This window comes from Dromiciops gliroides, chromosome 1 (genome assembly GCF_019393635.1).
Source record: "Dromiciops gliroides isolate mDroGli1 chromosome 1, mDroGli1.pri, whole genome shotgun sequence".
NCBI classification, from domain to species: domain Eukaryota; kingdom Metazoa; phylum Chordata; class Mammalia; order Microbiotheria; family Microbiotheriidae; genus Dromiciops; species Dromiciops gliroides.
The window spans coordinates 64,171,930-64,189,724 of record NC_057861.1 but is presented as its reverse complement, the minus strand read 5'-3'; the positions used below and the strand labels follow the sequence as shown (position 1 = coordinate 64,189,724).

The 17,795-nt window shown below is 37.8% G+C and overlaps 1 protein-coding gene across 1 annotated transcript in view; it reads left to right on the top strand.

Moving 5' to 3' along the window:
• Nucleotides 1-17,795, top strand: part of ZFR2 (zinc finger RNA binding protein 2) — a 96,945-nt gene that overhangs the window by 60,864 nt on the left and 18,286 nt on the right. Inside the window, exon 14 of the mRNA XM_043990646.1 lies at nt 8,460-8,601. Within this exon, the coding sequence (XP_043846581.1) occupies nt 8,460-8,601 (142 nt within the window). The remainder of the gene's footprint in view (nt 1-8,459; nt 8,602-17,795) is intronic.

Genomic DNA, 17,795 nt, shown 5'->3' with positions numbered 1-17,795 from the left:
AAAGCAAACTCTAAGGTATATGAATTTCAAAGAAGAACTTAAAGGAAAAGAAAGGATAAAAGCTTGTTATTGGTCTCTAGGTTAGGGAAAATGAATAGAGGCAGAGGATGACCCCAAAAGTATAGAACTCAGTATAGGTACTGCTCATTATTCTCTTACCACTCTCTTCTTTTTCATAAAGAGGGGTGAGAAACAAAGAGAAGGAAAAATATAAGAGAATAGGATGGAAAAAACAATGATCATAGCTGTGAATGTGAATGGGATGAACTCTCATAAAATGGAAGAGGATAGCAGACTGGATTAGAAAGCGTAATCCAACAATATATTATTTATATGAAACACACTTCAAATATAAAGATGTATACGGAGTTAAAATAATGAACTGGAACAAGATCTGTTATCCTTCAGCTGAAGTGAAAAAGGCAGATGCAGCAATCATGAACTCAGACAACAACAAAAATAGATCTAGTTAGAAGAGATAAACAGATGAGATGAATGAAAAGGCCAAGAGACAGAGTTTCTGGGTAATCAATAATCAATTTGTTGATTTAGGCTAGCTGATAATCAATAACTTGATGGTCAGTGGTTTCCTTCAGTAACCAAAGACAAAACCATGGAGATCACTAAATGCTTAAATACCTTTGGAAAAGGGAGTACTCTTGATAGGTAAAAATTAACCCTGATTGGTGAACAATTAATAAAGGAGTATACTTTAAGGTGAGAAGGTGGGCTGAAAGCCTTCACTTCCTCCTGCTGAGAATGTGGCTTGATCATGAGACTCACCTACCTCCAGCAATTTGGACAAAGGAATCCATCTCTACCCAGATCTCTCTGGTTGGTTTTCTCCTTCATGAGCTGGGTTACTCTAAACCACAATTGGGGGCTTCAAGGACATAGACTTGATGATTTAGGGCTGGAATTCATCTAGATTAGGTGCTCTTTACACTATAAACAAAAGTAAGGTCTCCTAGTTGGTGGGATCACTGAGAATACCCCTAGAGTTAGGCCAGTCTCATCTGTCAGTCTTGTCTTTCAGAGATTGGCTGAATGACTTATGGGGGCTGGTCTCTGAATGAGGAAATAAAAGGGGAAAAAACTTAATCCCAATTTAATAGTTGGTTATTAACATAATAGAAAAATAATCACTTCTCTCATAGGGAACCTACATTTTGCTTTAAAAAATACCATAGACAATGAATTGGTAAAATTAGTGAATATATATGTAGCAAATGACACGGCATCTAAATACTTAAAAAGTTAAATGAATAATAAGAAAAAATGGTAAAACCATGATAGTGGGAACTATAAAACTATTTTCAGAAAAGATAAATCTAACCACAATAACAAATAAAAGTAAAGGATTTAAATAGAATTTTAGAAAAGTTATATCTGATAATGTGGAGATTAATATTAAAGTATGTATATATGTATTTATATATGTGTATATGCATACATAAATATACACATAGCATAAATATTGTTTTATGTGTATGTGTGAATGCATGTGTATACATCTATATCTACTTCACAGTAGTATACAGCACTGTCACAAAAATTGACTACATCAGAGGGGCAGCTAGGTGGCGCAGTGGATAAAGCACAGGCTTTAGGAGGACCTGAGTTCAAATTCATCCTCAGACATTTGACACTTACTAGCTGTATGACCCTGGGCAAGTCACTTGACCTTCATTGCCCTGCCTCCCCCCAAAAGTTGAACAATACAAATATGGTTTTGATGATTAAACCAAAGACAGTCAAAACAGAAAACCAGTTTCTTGATAGATACTGATTCACAAATTTTAAATAAAATATTAACATGACTACAGCAATGTAATATAAATGTTTTTTGTTATTACCAGATTGGCTTGATACCAGGGATGCTGAGTTTGTTCAGTATTCAGAAAATTATAAATATAATAGCTCATATCAATAAGAAGGGTAACAAAAGAATCAGATGATTACATCTCTAGATACAGAAAAAGATTTTGATCAGATATAACAGCCATTCCTGTTTAAACCTACACACACACACACACACACACACACACACAGATACAATGTATAAAATAAACTACAGATACCATCAGCAAGATGGGGGAAGATTGGAGTAAATACTCACTATTAGAAAAACACACACAAACCTGTTGGGGAAACGGGAAAGCAATCTGGTATAAATTAGGCATAAACCAATATCTCATACAATATACCTAGATAAGCTCCAAATGTGTACATCACTTTGATGTAAGGGAAATCTTAAGGTAGAGCAGCAGTCAGATCTGTGGATAGGTGAGGAGTTCATGACCAAACAAGAGAGAGAGAGTCACAGAACGTAAAATGAACCATTTTAATTATATAAAAATTAAAATTTTTGCACAGAAAAAAGCAATGAAGTTGGTAAGTGGACAAAAATCTTTGCAGCAAGTTTCTCTGATAAGGGTCTCATTTTTAAGGTTTATAGGGAATTGATTCAAATTTTTAAGAATGAGTCATCCCAGGGTCAGCTAGGTAGCACAGTGGATAAAGCACTGGCCCTGGATTCAGGAGAACCTGAGTTCAAATCCAGCCTCAGACACTTGTCAGTTACTAGCTGTGTGACCCTAGGCAAGTCACTTAACCCTCATTGTCCCACAAAAAAAAAGGAAAAAAAAAAGAATGAGTCATCCCTCCATTGGTAGAGGTAAGAAGTTATGAACATATAGATTTGAAAGGAAAAAAACAACTATAAATAGCCATTTGAAAAATGCTCTAAATTACTAATTGAGAAATACAAATTAAAACAGCTCTCAAGGGTGCAGCTAGGTGGCGCAGTGGATAAAGCACAGGCCCTGAATTCAGGAGGACCTGAGTTCAAATCTAACCTTAGACACTTGACACTTAACTAGCTGTGTGACCCTGGGCAAGTCACTTAACCCTCATTGCCCCACCCCACAAAATAAAACAAAACAAAACCAAAAAAACCCCAGCTCTCAAGATCTATGTCCCACCCATGTGAGTGGTAAAGTTGACTTAAAAAAATGCCAAGTACTAGATGGGCTGTAAGAAAACAGGTATATTAATGCACTGTTGGTGGAACTGTGAACTGGTCCAGCCATTCTGGAAAGCAGTTTGCAACTATGCCCAAAAAACTACTGAACTGTGCATACCTTTTGGTTTAGTGATACCACTACTAGGTCTAAATCCAAAGAGATCAAAAGAGGAAAAGGACATGTATGTACCAAAATATTCATAGCAATTATATTTTTTGTGGCAAAGAATTGTAAACTGAGGGGATGCCCATTAATTGAGGAATTGATGAGTAAATTATAGTATGTGAATGGAATACTGTTATGCTATCAGAAGTGATGAAGGGGTTGGTTTTAGAGAAACCTGGGAAAACTTCTATGAACTGATATAGAGTGAAGTGAGTAAAACCAGAAGAATACTTTATACAACAACGATATTGTAAAGAAAATCAACTTTGAAAATTTTAGGAAGTCTTATCAGTACAATAAACAACCATGAATCCCCAAGAATTCATGATGAAACTATGTATCTCCTGATTGAGAGTTGATGGACTTAGAATATAGACAGACATTTTTGAGGACATGGTCAATGGGGGAATTTATTTTGCTTGACCATATAGGGGTTTGGTGTTAGTTTTGTTGCTGTTGCTGTTGTTTTGTCTTTCCCAATGAGAGTGGTTTTGGAGGGAAAGAAGATGGCTCTTTGTTTGCAAAATAAAATTGCACCTAATCTGTGGATTATTATTTGATCTTGGAGGCAATAAGAAGTCACTGGAATTGGATGAATAGGGTAGTGATATGGTCACATATATGTTTGAAGTAATAGTTTGTGGCAAAGGAAATATTATAAAATGATGAAGTATAGAAAAGGCATCATTAGTAAAAACTTTAAAAAAAAAAAAAAAGGATCCAGGATCATCTTTATAACATGATGAGGCACTGGACAAGGACTTTAATTTAGGGAATCTATCATAAGTGCCAAGTGAACGGTACAAACAGTATTTACTATGGGAGCTCAAGGCAAGAAAGTTAGTTGTGGCTAAAATACTCAGAAGAGGCCTGAAGAAAGGGTTTTACAGGCTAGATAAGATTTGGATAGTTATTGAGGGTATTATTTAAGTGAGGGAATTGCATTAGAAAAGATAGAAATGAGGAAGTTTAGTATGGGGGAGCAGGCCAGTTCAATTTAAGCAGTAGGAAATAAGATTGGAAGTGGAGACCAGGATGTGAAATTTAATTTACTTTCATTTCAAGAAACTTTAAGTGTCTGCTATATTCAGAGCATGCTGTGAGACTCTGAGTTACAAAAACAAATCAACAAAAGTTTATCCCACACTTTGTGTCAGGCACTGTGCTAAATGCAGGGGATACAAATGTAGTGAATATTTCAAGATTCTGGGCATTTCCCTGAGCTATTGGCTCAAGCCCTTATTCAGAGTGTGTACCCTTCACTTTTACCCATCAGTGACCAGAAGAGTTTAATTTAACCAACTAACATTAATTACTTTTTAGAAATGAATATTTACTAGAAAGATATAGGAAGAACAGAAATACCAGTGTTAACACTCAATACCTTGGGGCACATTCTGCTCTATGCTACTTTGGTCTTTGGAAAGAGTGATCATCCTTAACACAGTTTATACATAGCACTGGTCTTACCAAGTTCACATCCAGAAACAGCATTGCTGTTCATTCTCCTTATTGATCATGGGAGTCAATACTGAGCTTTTTATAAAATCCAGCACGGATTTGACTTCTGGACATTGGTTGTTTGTTCTCCTGATCTTTTTTTTTAAAGTGAGGCAGTTGGGGTTAGGTGACTTGCTTAGAGTCACACAGCTAGTAAGTGTTAAGTGTCTGAGGCCAGATTTGAACTCAGGTCCTCCTGACTCCAGGGCCAGTGCTCTATCCAGTGCGCCACCTAGCTGCCCCTCTCCTGATCTTTTGAAATTCACAAGGTCATAGTCCTCTCCTTTGCCTAAGAAAACTAGTTCCTGTATTCAACAGGCCTCATATTCTCCTTGAATAGGGAAAGTCTAAGTCCTTTCTTTTCCTTCACAACATTGTCTCTCACCAGATTGGTACCAGACCAGAAGACTAACCAAAGGAAAGATAGAACCAAGAGAGGAAGGGGCTGAATAGTGAGTGCCTTTTGAATGACTCCTCAGTTCTAGCCTCATAACCATAGCCAATCAAATGGGTTGCTATTCACATAGCTACTACGTGTCAAGTGTCTGAGGTCATATTTGAACTCAGGTCCTTCTGAATCCAGGACTGGTGCTTTATCCACTGCGCCACCTAGCTGCCCCCAGGAGTTCACAATTTAATGGTGGATACAACATACGAACAACTATGTATATATTTGTATGACAAATATACAGTGTAAAAAGAAGGTAATCTCAGAGAAAAGACACTAGCAATGAGGTGGAGGGAGAGACAGTGGGAAAGAACTTATACAGAAGGTTGGATTTGAACTAAATCTTGAAGTAAGGCAGCAAATCCAGGAGGTAGAGCTGAGGAGACCATTTAACGCATGAGGATTAGTATGAGGAAGAACAAGGAGGCCAGTGTGGCTGGATTATAAGAGTATGTGGAGGGGCGGTTAGGTGGTGCAGTGGATAGAGCACTGGCCCTGGAGTCAGGAGTACCTGAGTTCAAATCCAGCCTCAGACACTTAACACTTACTAGCTGTGTGACCCTGGGCAAGTCACTTAACCCCAATTGCCTCACTTAAAAAAAAAAGTATGTGGAAGCATATAAAGTATAAGAAGACTGGAAGGGTAGGAAGGAGACAGGTTGTAAAGGGTTTTAAAAGCCAAACAGAAGATGTTATATTTGTTCCTAGAGGTAATAGGAAGCCCCTGGAATTGTGTGTGTGTGTGTGTGTGTGTGTGTGTGTGTGTGTGTGTGTGTGGTGTGACATGGTCAGACCTATGAATTAGGAAGATCACTTTAGCAGCCAAATGAAGGATGTACCAGAAATAGGAAAGACTTGAGGTAGGAAAACCAACAGAAAGCTATTGCAATAGTCCAAGCAAGAGGTAAAGAGAGCCTGTAATAAGGTGGTGACTGTGTAAGTAGAAAGAAGGGGACATGTAAAAAGAAATGTGAAGGTAGATATTATAGGACTTGTCAAGAGATTGGATTTATGGAGTGAATGGATGAGGAAAATGAAACAATCCCTGCCCTCAAGGACCTTACTTTCTATTTGGTGGTGATGGGGCAGGGATATAACAGGTACATAGGTAAATAATAATAATTAAACTTTGAATAGCCTTTTAAAGTTTTCAGAATGCTTTATGTAATCTCAGCTGATCCTCAGCATCCTAGGGAAGGAAGTATCATTATTAACTCTTTTTTTGTTGATGAAGAAACTGAGACAGAGAGAAATTAAATGATTTGCCCAGGGTCACATAGTTACTTGTGTGAAGGAGAAGTGTAACACACACATTTGACTCCAAGTATACTCCAATACACCACCTAATTTCCAGTAATTTCAAGAGGAAGACAGGGTACTAAAATTTGAGGGGATTAGGAAAGGCTTCATATAGAAGTTACCTGAATTGTGCTTTGAAAGAAATTAAGAATTTGATTAAGAAAGGAGTATATTTCAAATGTGGAGAACCACTTTTGAAAATACATGAAGGTAGGAGATGGAATGTCATTTATAGGGAACAGTTAGTTCCAGTTTGCTTGGAAAAACATATGAAGGGAACTAATATGAAATAAGAAATAGGTATGAACTAGATTATGGAAGGTTTGAAATATCAGACTGAAAATTTTATTTATCTTAGATGCAGTAAGGAGCCACTGAAAATTTTTGAGTAGGGGAGTGACATGGTCATATCTGAGTTTCAGATTTGTCAGTTGTGTACAGGATGGATTGTAGAGGGGAGAAAATGTAAGTAAGGATACCAGTCAGGAAGCCATACAATAATCCAGGTAAGAAATGATGAGGGTTTGAATTAAGATGGTGGCTCTGGGGGGGGGGTGAAAAGGGGGAGAATATGAGAGAGATTGTGAAGGTAGAATTAACCAGGCTTGGCAATGAATTGGCTATGGTTATTGAGGCAGCAAGAAGAATTCATGAAGACCCTGAGATTGCATACTTAGGTGACTGGAAGAATGGTTTTCCCCTCAACAGAAACATGGCATTGGAAGAACTGATAGGTTTAGCGAAAATACATAGTATAATAAAATGAATTTCCATTTTGGAAACTTTGGAGTTGGAGATGTTTGCAAGACTCTGAGTTAGAAATGTCTAGCAGGCAGTTGGTCATGCAGGACTGGGGTTCAGGATAACTAGTAGGACTGGATTTAGCAGTCATTTGTAGAGAGATGATAATTAAACCCATTGGAGATAATGAATTCACCAGGAAAATATGTAAAGAGAGAAGAGGGCCAGGATAGAGCTTTCTTTGGCTTAGTGGAGAGAATGATGATGATCCAACAAGAGAGGCTGAGAAGGAAAGATAAAGACAATCAAGAGAGAACAGTGTTATGAAAACCAAAGAAGGGGAGTTTTATCCAAAAGAAAGAGGCGGTTTACAGTGTAAAAAGTTGTGGATAGGTTAATGAGAGATTTTTTTTTTGTTTCCTAGTGATACCACCATTATTAACTGAGTCCCTTCCAGAATTGACTTTCTGTCATCCTCACACATTATTATCACCACCTTTGTCATTTACATGTTCCAAGTTTATATGAGAACACAAAATAATTTTGGAGGGTAGGAGTTGGAAAAACATTTGTCTATATCACTGAAGTCATGGAATATTTTGACCTTTAAGCTGCTTCATTTGCTATCCTTCACTTGATGAAATCCTGGGACAAGTGACAAACTTTTTAAAATTCGGAATCACTTGGGAATAGGAATGATACTCTTCATGGAGACACTGGGCCCTGGGCTATTGTTGGAAAGAGAGAGAAAGTTGGATGAAGTAGTGCTTTAAGACACAATGATGGAAGAAGGGTGGATCAAGAAGAAAACATAACAGGAGACAAACAGACTAGGTTTGTTTCTGAAAGAGGATCTGAGGAGATTGAGGGACTTTAAACAATAGTGAAAGAAGGGGCAGCTAGATAGCACAGTGGATAGAGCACCGGCCCTGGATTCAGGAGGACCTGAGTTCAAATCTGGCCTCAGACACTTGATACTTACTAGCTGTGTGACCCTGGGCAAGTCACTTAACCCCTATTGCCCTGCCCCCCCCCAAAAAAAAGAATAGTGAAAGAAGATGTGCTTTATTTTCTTCTTTTGCAAAATAAGTGGGTTGGCTTAGATGAGTGTCACTTTGGCTCTGATGCTATATGTTCTCAGGTCCTTGCCAGGTTAGACATTGTGTATTCCAGCTCTGATATATAATCCTATGTTGTAATCATAGCATTGGTTTTGTGAATATGATGAGCCTATCTGGTGGGATAAGACAGTCTTCTTATATTTTATTTCAAACTTATAGACAGTAACTGAGGATAAGTATGAAGTTTCATCTGACACAGAAGAAGCAAATATAGTTATCGCCTCATGCAAGGAACCAAAAATGCAGGTTACGGTTTCTGTCACATCACCCCTGATGCGAGAGGATACTTCCACAGACAAAGGTGAGGCATATGCTATTTCATTCATGAAAATCACACCATCTTTCCCTTAAAATTCTTTATTATGTAACTTTTCCAGTATGTTTAGAGGTATCATGGTGTTAATTGAAAGAGATGTGAAATCATGACTTGGTTTGAATTCTCATTCTGAAACTTGTTAGCTGTATGGGCAAGTCACTCAATTTGAATCTCACTTTCCTCATCTGTAAAATGAGGACACTAATATTTATACTAATTATTTGAGTATCGTTGTGAGAAAAGCACTTTGTACATCTTAAAAGTGCTATAGATTTTAAAATTATTATATTTGCTGGGCCCGGTAAGAGTATTTTCATTGTATGAAGGAAATATGATGTGGAAAGAACTCCTGGAGTCAGAACACTTGAGTTTGAGGTCCAGTTCCACTATTTATTGCCTGGTTGAGCTTGGACAAGCCATTTAACTTCTTAAACTTAGTTTCCTCATGTGTAAAATGGGAATAATACTTTGTGAGGAAACCACATACTGCTTCACTCTATTAATGGATCTATGTTCTCATAAGTGAGATACTCCCTCCAGTTGTGCAGATTGCAATGCATTTACACCTTTTCATGCTTTATAAAAAAGCATATGTCTGCATACTTTTTCAAAAGGGCATGCTGGAAACCTTCCTCTAGGGCTTTTGAGAATTTGTGGGTACCAGTGTAGCATGCGCAGGCTGCCCAGCTGTTATTGCTCACTCGCTCTCTCTCTCTCTCTCTCTCTCTCTCTCGCTCTCTCTCTCGCTTCATGGCTAAACCACATCCTTTTCCTACAAAACCACTTTGTCATTAAGAATATGATATTGCCTACTTCTGTGTACTGTATATCTTCCCAGTGCTCTTTGCGTTACCTATTGTTTTGATGTTTTTTTTTAATTTAAAATTTTTATTGATAAATTTTGTTTCAACGCATCATATAGATCTTTGACTTTTCCCAATTGTATACACAAATCTCCAAAATCGTGAGGTAAAATAACATAAGGATGATTGCAACTGATAGTACATATGACCTTATACATGAATAAATTTCTGTTTGTTAAAATAAATGATAGGTGTATACTTTATTAGTTACATTGTCCAATGTTTTGTAATCTCAGTTTTATTTCCAATTAAAATTGGCCTTATTTTTTATAGTTATAGTAATGGTGTATAGTCTTTTGATGATTTTTTGTTCACTTTGCATACGATTTTGGTTGGAGATTGTGATATTCCATGATTGACAATCATACTGGAACACCAGAAGAATATTGATATTAAAAAGAACTGTGTAGCTGTGAACTGGTCCAGCCATTCTGGAAAACAAATTGAAACTATGCCCCAAATCTATTAAACTACTCTTACTTTTTGACCTGATAATACTACTAGTAGATCTATACCACAAAGAGATCAAAGAAAGATGGAAAAGATTCATACTTAAAATATTTATAGCAAAATGAGATTAAAAATATTTATAGCAGCTTTTTTTGTTGTAACAAAAATTGGAAACTGAGGGGGTGTCCATCAATTGAAGAATGGTAAATGAATGTGATAGAATAATGTTGTACTGTAAGAATTGATGAAGGGAATAATTTCAGAGAAACCTGAGAAGACTGAACTGATTTAGAATGAAGTGAGTAGAACCAGGAGAAAAATTTATACAGTAATAATAACATTGTAAAGACAAATAACTTTGAAACACCTAGGAACTCCGATCTGCACAGTGACCAACCATGATTCCAGAGGATTCATGACGAAACATACTGCCCGTCTCCACAACAAGAGCTGATGGACTCAGAGGGAAGGTTGAGCAAATTTTTTTGGACATGACCAACAAAGGAATTTTGTTGCTTGACTATCCATGTTTTTAATGGGTTTGTTTTTCTTGCTTTTTCAATGAGGAAAATAGGAGATAGGAGAGAGAATGCAGACCCCAAAATAAAAAAATTAAAATAAAAAGTAAAAAGCCACCAAATAAATTAAAAGACAGTCTTTTGTGTTTCAGGAAATAATTTGATATCTTTGAAGGTGCTGTGCAATTCCTCAAAAACAAGCTAGCCTGTGACTGGTTTATTAGTTTAATCCCCATAACAATTCTTTTATTCCATGGCTCTCCTTTCTTTTCTGTTTTTTTTCTCATTTCATTTATAAAAATAAATTTTTTTAAACTAAAAAAAATTCTTACCTAATCTCTTCCAAGAATTCTGGTTGAATTTGTGCCCAAACTGTACTTTATGTTTTGGAGTCATTGTCTTCTGGGTTTGTCTTAAGCATTTCTGTCACCATAAAAGCTCTTTATGGGGAGACTTTTTTTTGTTTGATCATTCTTCCAGCCTCCTTCCTGACTTTGGACTTTATGTTAGAGACTGGCTCTGTATACTTCGGTTACTTTTTTAATTTTAATTTTTTGCGGGGCAATGAGGGTTAAGTGGCTTGCCCAGGGTCACACAGCTAATAAGTGTTAAGTGTCTGAGGCCGAATTTGAACTCAGGTCTTCCTGAATCCAGGGGTGGTGATTTATCCACTGCACCACCTAGCTGCCCCCAGGCTCTGTTTACTTCTGGAGGAAATATCTGGGCTTGTCCTGCTGGTGCTTTTTTGGAATATTGAGTGTTGTTATTCCAGTTGTGTATAGCTTAGGCTGAGGACCTGCAAGCTTTTAGACCTCCCATAGTGCTTTGATCCAGGACTGTCTGTTTGCCATCCCTCCTGGTCTGAGGTATGCAAATTCCTGTTGTGGGTTTGGGTCTAAGCAATAGACCTCCCTTGCTTGGCATTTTAGTAGACTGCTACTGGCCTCAGCCACTATCAGCCAACTGGCAAGCTCTACTGGTTTAGAATTACAGAAGTTCAGACTCTCCTTTGGTCTGGATTCTTTCCTTGGTTATTTCACTGAAGGCTATGGACCAGGCTGTAGGCTAGAACTCCATTCTACTCCTGAGGTCAGAACCATGTAGCTGCTGTTTGCCTCTGAGCTTGTTCCTTGTATGCAGCCTAAGGGCCACAACTTCATTATGGAATGCCACCCCTAAGCACAAGTTCCCACTTCAGACTACACTGAATCTATAGCTCAGAACTGGGCAGTGAGTGACAGAATTGCTTATTGGGACCCATTACTTTGCTGTGCATATGTTTAAGTCCCTTTGTGTTGAGTCTGAGGCCTCCTTTTACCCTGGTGCAAGGCTCCTCACTGCTGTTGGAGCACCCTGGGGCATGCTACTGTCTAGACCCTATCCCCAGTGTCCCCAGGAAAAAGAGCCTTCCTGTGCTAACCTGGGCTAGAAATATGATTTACTGTGACTTTTTCTTGGAGTTCTGTCCAGAATTTTTTCTAGATCTGTTTGGAGTAGTGTTGGGGAGAATGCTTGCTGTGCCTTTTCCTCTTACCCTACCATCTTGGCTCCACTGCCTCCCTTTTTTCCCTGCTCCTTGACTCTCTTCTTGAAGATAGTATTTATAATCTACAGTTATGATGCATCTGAGGAATATATGTCTTTAGCAGTTTTCATTTCTTAATAGCAAGACTTTTCCAGTGTACTTTTGCAATCCTTTATCCACCTGTGTTTGTACTGAAATTGTTTGTTGTTGGTCAGGCGTTCAGTCATGTCCAACTCTTCATGGCCCTGTGGACCTCTGTATACCAGGCCCTTCTATCCTCCACTGTCTCTCAAAGTCTATACAAGTTTTTGTTCATTGTTTCTACAGCACTGTTTATCCATCTCATCCTCCACTGTCCCTTTCTCCTTTTTGCCTTCAGCCTTTCCCCAAATCAGTTTTTTCCAATTCGTACTTTCTTCTCATTATGTGGCCACAGTATTTCAGCTTCGGTATTTGACCTCCTAGTGAATAGCTTGAATTAACGTCTTTAAGTGTTGGCTGATTTGATCTCCTCGCTGTCCAAGGGACTCTCAAAAGTCTTCTCCAGCCCCACAATTTGAAAGTGTTGATTCTGCAGCACTCAGCTTTCCTTACAGTTCAATTCTCACAGCCGTGCGTTGCTACTGGGAAAACCACAACTCTGACTGTGTGAGCCTTTGTGGGCAAGGTGATATCTCTGCTTTTTAGTGTGTTGTCCAGATTTGCCATAGCTCTCCTTCCAAGGAGCAAGCATCTTTTAATGTGGCTCCAGTCACCATCTGTAGTGTGATCTTTGAGCCCATTAATATAAAATTTGACACTGCTTCCATTTCTTCTCCCTCTATTTGCAAGGAAACTATGGGACCAGTTGTCAAACTCTTAGTTTGTTTTATGTTAAGCTTCAACCCAGCTTTTTCATGTTCCTTTTTTACCTTCATCAAGAGGCTTCTTAATTTCTCTTCACTTTTTGCCATCATGGTGATATCATCTGCATATATGAGATTGTTGATATTTCTCCCAGTAACTTTGATTCTGTCTTTTGGTTTGTCTAGCCCGGCATTTTGCATGATTTACTCTGCATATGTTAAATAAATAAGATAACAATATACAGCCTTGTCATACACCTGTTCTAATTTTAAACTAATCAATTGTTCCATGTTCGGTTCTAATTGTTGCTTCTTGGTCCCCATTACAGGTTCCTCAGGAAACAGGTAAGATGATCTGGTACTCCCATCTCTTAGAGGACTTGCTATATTTTGTTGTGATTCACACAGTCAAAAGCTTTAGTGGAGTCAATGAAACAGAAGTAGATATTTTTCTGAACCCCCTTGCTTTTTCCATAATCCAGTGAATGTTGGCAATTTGATCTCTAGCTCCTCTACCTCTTCAAAAACAAGCCTATTCTTCTGATAATTCTTGGTTCACATATTGATGCTAAAACCTAGCTTGCTTAATCTTAAGCATAACCTTGCTGGCATGTGAAATGAGCCCAGTTGTTTGGCAAGTTGAACAATCTTTTGGCATTCTTTAGCATTGGGATGTAAGATGATCTTTTCCAATCCAGTAGGCACTGTTGAATTTTCCAAATTTGCTGGCATGTTGAAATAGCATTTTAACAGCATCATCTTTTAGGATTTTAAATAGCTCAGCTGGAATTCCATCACCTACACTAGCCTTATTGTTAGCAGTCCTTCCTAAGGCCTACAAGTTCATTCTCTGGGATTTCTGGCTCTAGATCAGTAACCACTCCATTGTGGGTATGAGTGATGTTAAGATCTTTCTTATATAATTTTTTGTGTATTTTTAATCTCTTCTACTTATGTCAATTCCCTACCATTTTTGTCTTTTATCATGCCGATTTTTACATGACATGTTCTCTTGATATCTCTGATTTTCTTGCAGAGATCTCGTCTTTCCCATTCTATTGTTTTCTTCTATTTCTTTTCATTGTTCATTTAAGAAAACCTTATTTCTCTTTGATATTCTCTGGAATTCTACATTCAGTTAGGTATATATTTCCCTTTCTCCTTTATCTTTCTGTCCTTCTTTCTTCAGTTATTTGTAAAGCCTCATTAGACAACCATTTTGCTGTCTTGATCTTCTTTTTCTTTGGAATGTTTTTTGTTGCTGTCTCTTGTACAATATTGTAGACCTCTGTCCATAGTTCTTCAGGCACTCCATCCACCAGATCTAATCCCTTAAATCTATTCATCACTTATATGCAGAAGAGATGTTAATTAGGTCATTCCTATATGGTTTTTCCTTTAAATTTGTCTGAATTTTGCAGTAAGAAGCTCATGATTTGAGCCGCAGTCAGCTCCAGGTCCTGTTTTAACTGACTGTATTGAGCTTCTCCACCTTTGGCTGCAAAGTATATAACCAGTCTGATTTCAGTATTGACCATCTGGTGATAGCCAAGTGTAGTCACCTTTTGGGTTGTTGAAAAAGAGTGTTTGCTATGATCAGCGAGTTATCTTGACAAAACTCTATTAATAGTCTCTGCCCTGCTTCATTTTGTACTCCAGGGCCAAAGTTGCCTGTTATTCCAATTATCTTTTGATTTCCTACTTTAGTATTTCAGTCTCTTGTGATAAATGTGGCATCTTTTCTTGGTGTTGTTTCTAGAAGATGTTGATCTTCATAGAACTGATCAACTTTGGCCTCTTTGGCATTGGTGGTTGGAGTATAGACTTGTATTTACTGTGATGCTGAATGGTTTGCCTTGAATCTGAATAGATATCATTCTGTTATTTTTGAGATTATACCCCAGTACTGTTTTTCTCACCCTTTTATGGACTATGAGGGCTATTTTATTTCTTCTAAGGGATTCTTGCCCACAGTAGTATATATAGTGATCATCTGAATTAAATGTACCCGTTCCCATCCATTTAAGTTCACTAATATCCAAAATATCTATGTTTAATCTTTCCATCTCTTATTTGACCATATCTAGCTTACTTTGGTTTATAGATCTTACATTCTAGGTTCCTGTGCAATATCGATCTTTACAGTATTGGACTTTCCTTTCATCACCATATGTATCTGTAGTGGAACTTCCTTTTGCCTTTGGCCCAGCCACTTTACTCTTTCTGGAGCTACTTGTAATTGTCCTCCACTCTTCCCTAGTAGTGTTGGACGCCTTCTGACCTGAGGGACTCATCTTCTGCTGCCATATCTTTTATCATTTAATGCTGTCCATGGGGGTTCCTTGTTAAACAAACTGGAGTGTTTTACCATTTCCTTCTCCAGTGGATCACCTTTTGGCAGAACTCTCCACTGGGACCTGTCTACCTTGGGTAACCCTGCGCAGCATAGCTCATAGTTTCATTGAACTATGCAAGCCCCTCTGCCATGACAAGGCAGCAATCCAGGAGGGGTTAGATTGAAGTTACCAAGTATCAAAGTGTACTTTGATTTAATTTTGAGGGACTTGTCCAATTCTTTGTAGAATTTATCTGCCTTTTCGCCCTCTAAGACAGATGCTAGTAGATAAATTACTATTATTTCCATGGTGGTCTTAAATGAGCAAATGAAAAATCATTTATTATGTGCTTACTATGTGTCAGGTACCAGGGATACAAATAGAAAAGTCAGTTGGTCCCTGCTCTCAAGTTATTTTTAGTTAGAGGAAACAGCACTTGTAGGAGAGTTCAGAGGATTAGAGGCCTGAAGTGAATAGTGTTAGGGCCGATGGTGAGGCCCAGGGGCTGGAGAATGGAGCAGAAAGGCAAATGGGAGGCCTTGTGGTCCTCCATCTTACTGGAAGGGTTGTAGTCAGTTCCTTGCTTATCTAAGCAGTATGAGCAGCATTGCCTATTCTTCAGTGTCAGAAGTGATGGGTTAGAGGTTGGGAGGTGCATGACCCATGCCTGTTGGGAAGAGTTGAGGGGAGGAATAGACATTAACATTGTAATATAGCAGAGATTGTGGGTTCTTTCCCACAGGGGAGCGTGAGATATCAGGATTCTCCCCTCCCCACAACATTAGTACTTCTTTGTTTTCTGACAACCACTGGGAACTGAAGAATAGGTGGGGAAGAGGAAGAGTCCCCTGTGGAATCTTCTTACTTATACTTATCACGAGTACTTCAAGACAAGATGACCAAGAAGCATTTTGTGACATGATTTTTAATATTGCCTTTGGGTTTACAATCAAATCAACTCTGACAACTTTATAATTTGTTTCTCCAGTTTAGCTGCAACTTCCTTTTGGTTTCTGGTTTCTGTTTTCATAAGAATGTCAATAGCAATGTGGTTTAGTTCTAATAATGCAAAGGTCTTGGACAAAGGTCTCATATTTAGAGTACCAAGAGTTAAGTTAATATTTATTTACAGTCTTAAATTATCCCCTTACTCTCTGTTTTACCACTTTCACCCTGGATCCAAAATAAGGTAATAGAGTGATAACTGGTTTAAAAATTTTCTTTGTTTTAATAGGTAAAGTTTTTAACAGCAAAATTATTTTCCCTTCTTTCCTAATTCTAATTAGTTCTATAGGTGTTAGAGTTTCTTTCATCAAAATTCAGGTGCCATCAAAATATTTGGAGCAGTGCTTTTCATAGTAGTAAAGAACTGGAAACAAAGTAGATGCCTGTCCTTTAGGGAATGGTTAGACATGAATTTATGGAATCTTAACACTCCATAAAACTGATGAACATGAGGAATAAGGAAGAAGCATTAGAATACAGGTGAATTGATGCAAAATAAAATAATCAAAAACCAAGAAAAATATATACAATGAATATATCCACATAAATGAAAAGAGAAAAGAAGAAAAGTAGCACTGAGTAATTATAATGACTGAGTCTGACCCCCAAGTAGAGATGAGAAAATGCACTTTCCTTATTTGTAGTAGTGTGGGCCTGTGGATGTGAAACATTACATCTACTGCCAGACTTGGTTGATGTGCCTGTTAGTTTTTCTGAATTGCTTTCCTCTTCTCTTTATTTTTTGTTATAAGGGATGGCTCTCTAAGAAGGGGATAAGGTAGGGATATATTTGAAAATGAATGTGATGTAAAAAGAAAAGATATCAATACATTTTTCCCCCTTTTTTTGCAGGGCAATGAGGGTTAAGTGACTTGCCCAGGGTCACACAGCTAGTAAGTGTAAAGTGTCTGAGGCTGGATTTGAACTCAGGTCCTCCTGAATCCAGGGCCATTGCTTTATCCACTGCACCATCTAGCTGCCCTTCAATACATTTTTAAACCCTCAGTTGAAGCCCTCTTTAGTTAGAGATTAGCCAGTCAGTGCCTTAATGGTAAAGTGGAAAAAGTCTTCCTAGTAGTCATGAAGGGTTTGAATACTTCTTCTAAAACTTAATAGCTTTGTGATCATAGACAGGTAATTTCATTTCTCTGAGCCTAATCATCTATAAAAGAATAATAATAATAATGTCTATGCCAGGATGGAGAAGCAGCATGCAGTATTAGAGAGATGACCTTGAAACTATGAAGACTTGGGTTGAAATCTTGCCTCTGTCATATATTGGCTTTTTGACCCTGGCATTATTCTCCATATGTGTCAAGCTTGAGCCCCATAAAACTCCCAAGTGCAGCCAGAACTAGATTAAAATATAATTGAGAAATGTTTAATTAAATAAATAAAAACATGGGACAGCTAGGTGGCACAGTGGATAAAGCACCGGCCCTGGATTCAGGAAGACCTGAGTTTAAATCCAACCTCAGACACTTGACATTTACTAGCTGTGTGACCCTAGGTAAATCACTTAACCCTCATTGCCCTGCAATAAACAAATAAATAAATAAACAGATAAATATATAAATGAATAAATAATTGAATGAGTAATAAATGAATAAACAAGCAAGCAAACAAATAAAAATGAG